The sequence below is a fragment of the Fulmarus glacialis genome, unplaced genomic scaffold (genome assembly GCF_000690835.1).
Source record: "Fulmarus glacialis isolate BGI_N327 unplaced genomic scaffold, ASM69083v1 scaffold13664, whole genome shotgun sequence".
Classification (NCBI taxonomy): domain Eukaryota; kingdom Metazoa; phylum Chordata; class Aves; order Procellariiformes; family Procellariidae; genus Fulmarus; species Fulmarus glacialis.
Window position 1 is genome coordinate 47980 of NW_009206161.1, and position 10520 is coordinate 58499.

Sequence of the window (10520 nt, forward strand, 5' to 3'; positions counted from 1 at the left end):
GAAGTGGTGGAGTCACCATCCCTGGAAGTATTTAAAAGACGTGTAGACGAGGCGCTTAGGGACATGGTTTAGTGGGCATGGTGGTGTTGGGTTAACGGTTGGACTTGATGATCTTAGAGGTCTTTTCCAGCCTTAATGATTCTACGATTCTATGATTCAAGACACTAAAAGCACCATCAGCAAAATGTCAACAAGCACCACCCCACAATTCTTCTGGTTTGGGAGAAAAATAGTGTTGTGTGCAAAAATCTTCTACATATGCACATGTATGTACACACATATGTTGGTACACGCTCAGGTTTTCACATAAAGCGGTTCTTAAAACTAGTTCTGTTGCATGAACAGACATAAAATGTGTTTCCCAGCAGAGGACCTCACAGCAAGTAGTAATAAAATACACAGGTCCTCAGGATCAGATTTTAGCTTTTAAAAGCTTTGTAATTTAAATCTAAACGAAAAAGCCTTTCTCTTCCTTTCCCCAAACAACGCAAACTTCCAATTACTTAGATTACAGAGAAAAGTCTGAGTGAAACAAACAAACAAACTTACAACCTGAAAGAAACTGTAAAATCTGCTCTAGTGACTCCAAGAGTGAGGATTTGGTCTGGAATGTTATTTGGGCCTCTGCAAACAGATCAAAGATGTAGCTGCAATTTACAAAGAAAAAGCACAAATGGGTAAACACTGTAAATAATCACATGGACACAATTACTGCTACACTTTTATAACAACAACAGTTTCACCATCTAGTAGCAAAACATGTTCTTGCCTCCATGAGAAAGAAAAATTTACAGGAATAAAAATAAGTATTTGGTTATAAAGACAGCAGACAACATTGACATGACAGAAAGCATATTGACCACATCCTTCCCATTTTCTGTCATTTCTCTACAACATACAATACGTATTAATTTAGAAATAGTTTTGCATGCAATTTCCATGATTTCTTTACAATGTACAATACGCATTAGTTTAGAACTAGACTTAGAGAGCTCTGAGGTATCTCAAACCAAATCTCTGCAGTACTAGTACCTCTGTTTAAATCATGACGCAAAATTGAAAAAAGCACAGTGAGGAGCTTCTTCCAGCTCAGAATACTCGATAGGCATACACAGAGCATAGGATTTTCCACTCTTGAAACACTTTGAAAGGGAGTTCCACCAGAAATAATGATTACTACAGAAAGGGGATTTAAGGAAACCCAAAACCTTGAATACATACTATTCCTAGAAACTAGAATAGTACTACCAATCCTAACAGCTGACCCAGTTTCACCCGGGTCTAGAATTTGCTGTACTTTTAACATGTAAACATATTAACGAGAAGAAATTTACCTTCCCTCTTTGGTGACTCCACTATCATTCAGTGGCAGCTCCACTGCATCAATAGCACTTTCTAGCTGAAGAAGAATTTCTTTAAGAGAACCAAGAGAGAAGAAAGTTAGGGTCCACAGAAACTCCCTTCTAGGACACATCTAAGCTTCTTTTTCAAATGTACTTTATTACAAAGGCTGTTACCAGCAACCTAGCTGTTTTCTTGATTCTGTAAACAAATCAAAATGATCAAAAACAATTTCCTAGATATCATCTCTAAATATTCATATTCAAGTTTAAGAACTTCTATGACCTCAGTTCTTAGATGAAGCTTAAGTTTTCAGCTAAACGTTAAACTCTTCTCTATAGATGGGGAAAGTTGTGTTCTTGGAAATGCTTTGTAAACATGAGACATCTCAAGCTCTTGCTTTAACTTTATGTAGCATCATGTTCTTACAGCAGAATGATACAACTAAAACAATTCCAGCACACTGACAAGATTAGAAAACAAGGGAACTTCTAGCAAAGAAGGCAGTGACACATTCATCTGCTAAATCTCTCATCTTCCTGGGAAAAAAACTGTAATTAAACATTCCACAAAATTCTCTGAACAAGAGATGACTTAAACTTCCACGAATTTCTCAGTTATGAGCAATGTCTACAGAAACGCTACAGGAACCTGATTTAAGTTGTTGACCTTTTGAAACTGTTTCAACAACAATTTTCAACAACACAAAAAATAACCTTACTCTTTATCTTTGCTATATCTTCAAGTTCCATGTTCAGTCCTGTTGAAGAAAGGAAAGATTTCAAAAAGGATGATTCTATGTCTCTTTCATTCCTAGTTTCTTTATGGCTTTTCAGAAATTATGGATATGAAGGTTAGAACTGTGTATATAGAAAGACATCTTCTGTGTTCCACTTACTGTTTTCTTTCGTGACCCCTCACATCACATTGGTTTACCACATCTTTTCATGTTTGTCTGGCAGTGATTACTAATTAACAATAATTCATTTACTAACGAGTGTAAATTTTCCAGAAACTGTTAGGTCAAGTTATTTTCCAGTTCTTGGTAGTGGCACCCTATAATCCAAGTGAAACAGTGGTTTGTGGTTGTCAACACACCTGAGTTGGCCAACTCCATATTGAAGTCAGCATTTATTTCATTCTGTTGAACTACTTTGGCTTGTTCTTCCAGTACGACATTTATAGCATCCATTGCCGAAGCCAAATCATAGGGTGTCAAGTCAAAAGAAGATGATTCCTCACACAACTTCTCCTAAAATATACGGAATGGAAGCATTATTTGGACTGCTCAGTGTGCTATTTGCTCAGGCAATTTCATAGATGATAAAGACCAGATGACCAGGCTTGATTTCATTTCTGATCTCCAGCTCAGGCCAGAGGACGTTTTATAAACACCTGAAGACTTTGACTATTACTAGGCACCCTTTTTTTGGAAATGCAGAACAGATTTTGCCTCTTCCACATTATCAACATTCTACCATTCTCATCTAGTAGCAAATCCCTGTCATCAGTAAAACCCCTTTCGTTTTTAATAGGTGTCACCTCCTCTGTGTTCTTAGTGTTGCTGCTAATAGATTTTTCTTGACATCCTTTTGTTTCTCCCATGCAGTTCCCAAATAGCTTGCTGTCTGACGACAAATTGTTCAAGTAGCAAATTTTTTAGTTAGAGAATCAGTTTGTCCTTCGAAAGAGCTACTTCCTGGTCCCTCTCACACTCTTAGGAAATACTCGTATCTCTATATTTGCTCATATGACAACATGGTCCTTGCCCCTCATGATCTTGCATTCACAGATGGGGGCATGGAGAAAAAAGGGAAGGAGGGGCCATGAAAAAAAAAAAAGCAGTAAGATGCATATTAATCATATGTAAAATTTGGGCCAAAATGTATGCTAGAACAAATATTATTATAGAGAAGGAAGGAAACTTTCTACTGAAAAAAAAAAAAAGCAATGGTTTGAACACTCATCAAACCGATAAGTTTGACAAAACTCTATGACCTTGAAAAATAATTCACATATTGTTTTGTCAAAAAGAATCATCTTCCCTGAGGAATGAAGAGAAATAGTAAGAACTAACCTACACAAAACTTTGACTGCAATAGCTATGAGGAAATAAGTTATAAAGAAAAAAATGTTGAACTAGCTGCATGTGTAAACAATCTAATCAGAAAGAAATCAATAATTTTATTTCAGAGTGATTACTGAGTTTCCACATATTAACCTGGAACAGACAGTTCCACGGGAGAACTATTGCAAAACGAGTAGTTCTAGAACAGCTGTTCTCGCTGCATGCAGGCATCAATTAATATTTTTAAAACACCACAAATGGAAAAAAAAAACCAAAATCCAAACAACTGTGACTGGATTTCCACCCATATTTCAACAGAAGAAAAGGTGTTCTGATGAAAGGAGCACATACTGGACGCAATTCTGCAACTATCTCTAGTCAAACATAGCACACCCTCCGGTGGCCTGTTTACTGAAAGAACATGGAATCAGAAAACAAACTTTGCAGCTGTTTAGCAGAAATCCCACTGGGAGGTTGTTCATGCAGTAGAAAAAAGGGACATATTTCAAACGTTGCTTTGCATTTCATTATTTAGGCAAAGGGCTGCAGTTTCGAGCCAACTGAGAGGAAGATCTCATAATGCAACATTTTTTTTTTTTTTCTTTTTTCTCTATGAGTGAAGACTTGGAAATATTACAAGAGTCACATTTGCCATCTGCTGCACTTACTGATGCAGCTGAGCTTCAACAATGGATCTTTCATGATTTCTGGAAGAGAACTCTCCAAACAAGAAAACAAGTGCCCTCATAAATTTGGAGATCCACCCTTCAGGAAGAAACTATCACCTTGTAGAAAATCACAGTAGTGTCAAAGGACTGTTAATTAAACTACAAAGCTTTAACTGTCACAGAAACAAGAAATATTCATGATAATGAACATTAACAACTGAAATAGCTGAGTACAGATTTTACAGACTGTTTGTAATAGGGCATGGGTCTGTTCTTCTCTTTGGGTGAAGTTTGAAAAATGGCAACAGACCAGAAACAACTTACCACATTGTGAGCTTCATCAAGTATTACCACAGTCCCCTTCAGGTCTAAGTTGTGCGCTCTCCGGCTCTAAAAGACGAAGAAGAAAACAAGGGAATGGACAAAAAGGTCACAGATTTGATTGACTGAGAAACTGGCTCATGAGACAGATTTGGGGTTTCATGTATTTTAAATACTTTTTTTTTTTTTTTGGAAAACAGCAAGTAATCACTGTGGTTACCTAATATATAAACCACAGAATTGTCTTCTTTGGAAATGAAGTTGATAAAATGCATCATGTAAAAGTTTATGGAGGCTTCAACTTATATTGTAATAAAGAAAAAAACCAGTTGTACCTTACTAGGATACACAAGTTTATCAGAATTAATTTCAGTCACTATTTTTGCCGATAGGGATCTGGGAGGAGTGGGGTACGAAGCAGGGGGATTTGCCTTGTTTTTACAAATTCATGCTTGTGTCATCTTTACAAGAAGTGGATGCTCTAAAAACTCCCCTGACAGTACCAGATCACATAACTTCATTTCACAATGCTTCTTTGCTTAAGGTGGTCAGAGATTTTTTTAAATTTTATTTTATTTTTTAATTTATTAAACATTTGGTCTTTTTGCCTTTTGTAGCAGTGGAATGTAATCTGGCTTTTACTATAATTCATGAATTACTCCAAGTTGCATGAAGAGGTCAGCAGATTTGTTTCCTAAACAGAGTTTTCAAAGGTTTCATTCTCTATCCATGAAGTATGGACAACTTATTGCAACAGCTTTTTTTACAAAGCCAGAATTTATTTCCAAGAGAGATGTCCAGTCTCTACAGAAAAAGTTTCCTTATTCTAGAAATCATGTAGCTGGCTGCAGAAACAAAAATGTCTCAGAATGCACACAAAAATACTGCATAGTATGTGACTGAAGATTTGTATTCAGGAGGTGAATATTACCAAACAACAAGGGCATCACATTCTGCAAAGCTAATTCTATAAATATAGCAACACCTCAAACAAGAAAAGAAAAAAGAAAATGTTTAACTGTGGGAAAGAAGAACTTTACAGAGAAAAACACAAAAGGGCATCCTTTATGGCTCTGAATTTGAACTGGGTTTTGACTAGTTTTGAAGTATACCACATAATGCATTCACCTGCTATGCATCAGTTCATCACAGCTTATCCACTAAAAGCCAATACAAGATAAATAGCACAACTTTTAAACATTTAAAAGCAAAGATATATGTTACCTTCGAGTCTAGTAAATAGTTGTAAGGCATAAAAATAATATCTGCTTGCTGCTTCAGGCTTCGAGAGAGATAATAAGGACAAGCTCTGTTTAAAAAAAAAAGTAATATGAACTATAAAGTAATACTTGCAGAAATATTAAGAGTGCATTCAAGTACTATGTTTCATACTCTCACGGGTTTCTAATCAACTTCTTAAGGAGTTAAAATTGGCATGTTTAATTTTAGGGCAGATGCTTAGCTCTATTCACACAACACAAGTAAAAAGAAGTGTAGAAAATAATACCTAGTGTGCAGCTCAACAAAACAAAGAAAAAAGAAATTAAAGGAGAAAGAGTGGCATTCATTAGTGCATTACCATTTCACCCCTTTAGGCTAGAAGTAAATGCTGCACTAGACTATTTTATCTCAACAAATCAGTCACCTCATCCTCTTAAATCTGAAACAAAACTGCAATATCACTTGTCACGTCAGATGATATGAGCCTCTGCTCAAGCAAGAAATAAAATATTGGTGAGCCTGACTCTGAACTGATTCAGTCTTTACACAAATAAGGATTGAAATAAATTGCTGTATGATGAAAACTGCAGTAACAGAAGTTAAGGCTTTAGTGCACACATGATTTTGTTGGAAGCTGTCTCTGCAACATATTTAGCCACTCCACTTTACTCTCATCATTGTTCTGCTACTTCAGTGTATGTCACATTCATAGCAAGGTATCAATAAAAATGACCAGATAAGTAGTTTTCACAAGTAATGGGGAGGAAGGTCAGAGGGGAACATTTACCTGTGCTTGTTTCCATTCTTAACCAAGTCTTCGATATCCATGATTGATTCAACGAGTTCTCTCTCTGTACTCTTTTCTGTGAAAAATTACAACATTACAACCACAACCTTAGGTAAAAGTATCACATAGATTTTTTGTTACCCCAACCATCACAGTCATCCACTTCTTAACACTTTATTCTTGAAACAGATTAATGCAGAGCAAAACACACAGGCAGACTCTGCCAACTCTTTCAAACTTCTCTACCTGCCTAGCAAATCCCTCCCTCTCTAAAAATAGGGCTTTACTTCCACAGCCAAACTCACCTTCCACATTGTTATAGAAATGACAAGCACGAGCCATCACCTTCATTCGGCACATGTAGATCTGCAAAAAGCACAGCTTGTCAAGCACTGAAAAGCACGGAAAGGGGTGAAGAGCTATTAGTTTTCTGCAACACCAGCTGATGAATAAATGCTAATCACAGCTCTTCAGTTTTAAAAGCATGTGTTCCTCTGTCCACCTTAAATCCACTGAGATGCTCAGAGGAAATTTTGTTATATTTTGCCACTAATATTTTTCAAAACAGTAATCTTTTATATTACTTGTAAAAATAACAAGCAAATCAATCACCGAAGCACTATTTTGAAATTATTTTTGCCATTGAAAAACACTTAAGTGGCAGAGCAGAAATTAGACTGCAAACTATTAACCCTCCCTCAGGTTCTACACAATGACATCCTTCTCTGGATGGAAAATGCTACCAGAGACACAGAATTAAATTTTGCACTCACATAACTAGAAACTGAAAGTTCCTCAAAACACATTTAGAACTACTATCTTCCCCTACAGCCTCCAGTAGTTAAACAATGTCAGAATTAAGAATTACACACCATACGCCAAAACAAAAAACCTCCATGTTCTCACCGTGCATGCTTTCAAGGCTCTGTTCTCACCTGCATGTGGTTGCTCTCCTGTCGCTTCACTTCAGGATTGATGCAAAGCTGCTCTCTGGAACCCAAAACACATATCTTTGGCCTGTTCAAAGAGAATACACAAAGCTGATGTTAAAAATAAGGCAAGAAAGAAGAACACAGTTGTCCATGCGTAGGTTTGGTATCATATATCAAAAGCGAAAGGTTCAGGAAAAATAGATGAGCTTAAAACAAGGGTCAGAATCAGAAACAATAAGTACGCTAGTCTGTTTGTAACAGCTATATATGTTATTTGACTTCATGGTACTGTATTTCTCCTGGTAACAGTGGGTGGTAATAAGCAGCAGGAGGTAATGAGTAGCAGCTTACATCATCCACTATAAAATCTGGGTTCTGTTATTACAGTTCAGCCAAATAAGCTGGGGCCTTTCATTTATTACAAGCTATTCCAGAGCTGACTGTGATTTTCAGAGTAAGGTTATGACAAGGACTAATGCACTGCAAACATTCACAATAATTTTTTTGGTTATTACAAGGCTGTATCTTTACAAGAAACATATAAACAAATGATTACTGCCTGTCCAAAGAGCTCAGTCAACACACTCGCACGTCAACAGCTGAAAACTGTGACAGACATTGGTATGGCGAAAACACAGAGTTCTTCATAGATTTACATCAGCCTAAGGAATCCAACTTTGTAATGGCTTCCCACTGCCTTAAAGAAATACCCCAGTTAAAAAAAAAAAAAAAAGGAATTTTAGAAATAAATGTGTGAAGTAAAGAGCCAAAACCAGACGAAATTCAGGAAATTCTATGATCGAAGGAGATAAAAGAAGCTGTGAAGTATGAAAAAAAAAAAAAACCCCAAATCCAACAACAAAGAAATCCAGGTTCTATACATGCACATTAAGAGAACAACATTTCAGTGGATATCAGTTTTTTTATGCATTCATCCACATAAATTCAAACAATAACTAAACCAGATGGATGTCTCCACCTGTTCTTTGAACAGGAACATTATCCTAAATCATATTTACCTGTAGACTGTGTTCTTTAATTCGTTAATGACCTGTGTAAGTTGTGAGTGAGTTCTGGAGGCATAAATTATTTTGGGAATGTCAGTGTAATAAGCTGCCAAACAGAGCAGAAAAAAAAGCAGAAAAATGTTATTAGCATGGAAAGAAGAACTAGAGATTTTTTCAGCCTCCTTTCCCAGCTGGTACTATGGTAACAGTTTGCCTCGTAGAGACAGCAAGAAATTGTGTCATCTAACTATTCACACACACAAAAATGAGCTAAATGAGTTTCTAATGTTCTAAGAAATATGTAAAACACCTTTAAAATCTATTAAAAGGTGTGAAACTGTGCTGCAGCTGCTAAACAATGGCTCCATGACTTCTATAACTACATACTTATTATAAAAGATAGATAAAAGCAAGTGTTCATTAACATTCCTGTATCGCTCCCACTGAGCACTAAAATCGCAGTACTTACTTGGGATATCAGCATCTGTAGCAGCATTGCCCCAGGATGACATGGGTCTCTCAGGAAACAGTTCCACTCCATTCATACGCTGTGCAATTTTGCGGGCTGAGATAGTATCTTTAAAGTGTTCCCGCCAAGCCAGAGTGGAACACAGCAGGCAGAGGGTCTTTCCCGTGCCTGTAGGACTCTCCAAAATGCCATTGACCTTCTTTAAAAAAGAGAAATAAAATAAAATGGGAAAAAATGAGCAATTTGGAGATTCCACTAGAACAGGTCTTTGTGCAGTACTGAATTTCCTCAGTAAAAAAACCAATCACTATCTGGTAAACTGTACCATACGACAGAAACACACACATACCCCACATAAGGTTGTTATAAATGCACGACCTGTAGGACCCTCTAATCAACTTGGCGAGGCTCAATCTAAAACCAAGAGCCAAACATTATCCTTTATTTAGCAGAGGAATTCTCCACTCTTAGAGCAACTAGAATGCGTCACACTTCAGCATAAAATACATGAAAATATTAGAAGTTATTGGAAAAAACAAACAAAAAAATCCCCAACAAAACCAGAAAGTGACTCAGATTACAGTCTGCCAGTTTCCTTTAGAATTAAGACTATATCCCACATCACAGTTTAGGCAGAAAATTTTCGAAGCACTTGTAAACACTTAGTCCTACTGGATGTTACAATTTTAAAGTGCATAAAAATACTACAAGTTGCAGAAAAACTAGCAGCTGAGCTTGCGCTGCCATGACAATTCGTGTTCAATTGCATTGAAAGAATTTCTATACATAACAGGCTTACAACACTTTCACTTTAAAACGCGGAGGTACCAAGCAGGAACCAAGGCACTGCCCATGACATGGAGGAATGCTGAGCCACATGGAGCCAAAGCTTCCACAATAAGCTTGTTTGATCTCTCAGAAGAACAGGGACAACGGAGATCTGTTAACCAACTCCAGAACAAAGATAACTATTGTAAAAACCATTTTCTTATTTGACATTCATTCAGTAAGATTATCCTATGGTAGATACCATGATGAATTACACAAATAGTCCAAGGACTAACAATACAAAACCAAACCCCAGGTATCTAAGGACAGACTGCATGAACACAGGAACAACTTGCTCAGCTTTTCTTCCTTTTCCCAAGTTAGGCAGAAACATCCTATCTACATCTTTACTGACTGCCACTTGCACACTTCTAGGTTTTTAATAACTATTTACTAACTCAAAAATACAAGTAAAAGAAGGCCAGAGAAGATTTGGAAAAGGTGGGATACGGACACCGCAAAGTAAACTTGAATTGTGACCACCTCTTTTTAGAGAAGCCATTTTTTACAGTTAGAAATGAAACACAGTTAGTCAATGAACGGCAACGCCTCCGGGCAGGCGGCACTCACCTTCTGCAGACACTCCAGCACCTTGGCCATGTAGGCTTCCTGGCACTCGTAGGGCTGGAAGGGGAAATCCACCGTGATGCCGTTCAGCGTTAATTTGGGCATGTTTCCCGCCAAGAACCTGCAACGAAGCGCAGGCCCGGGGCTTCCCCCGCCGGGAGGGGGCTGTGCCGCCGGTGTCACGTAGAGCGACGAACCGGCACCGGGGCAGGTTCACTTGCACGACGAAATGCCGAAAGGCCCGGCTTTCACCTCATATTTCAGGACGGGACGTTACCGGCGGACCCGCACCGCAGCCCGGGCAGGAGGCT

General features: G+C 37.6%; 1 protein-coding gene across 1 annotated transcript in view; it reads right to left on the reverse strand.

Annotated features, from left to right (window-relative positions):
• Window positions 1-10314, reverse strand: part of RTEL1 (regulator of telomere elongation helicase 1) — a gene marked incomplete at its 3' end in the record, with an annotated part of 43785 nt that extends 33471 nt beyond the window's left edge. The window contains exons 1-12 of the mRNA XM_009575649.1: window positions 10213-10314; window positions 8815-9013; window positions 8358-8451; window positions 7342-7423; window positions 6712-6772; window positions 6407-6482; window positions 5623-5707; window positions 4402-4467; window positions 2440-2593; window positions 2063-2101; window positions 1335-1413; window positions 550-647 (exon numbers count right to left, since the gene is read on the reverse strand). Coding sequence (XP_009573944.1) covers window positions 550-647; window positions 1335-1413; window positions 2063-2101; window positions 2440-2593; window positions 4402-4467; window positions 5623-5707; window positions 6407-6482; window positions 6712-6772; window positions 7342-7423; window positions 8358-8451; window positions 8815-9013; window positions 10213-10314 — 1135 coding nt within the window. The remainder of the gene's footprint in view (window positions 1-549; window positions 648-1334; window positions 1414-2062; window positions 2102-2439; window positions 2594-4401; window positions 4468-5622; window positions 5708-6406; window positions 6483-6711; window positions 6773-7341; window positions 7424-8357; window positions 8452-8814; window positions 9014-10212) is intronic.
• Window positions 10315-10520: the final 206 nt, after the last annotated feature.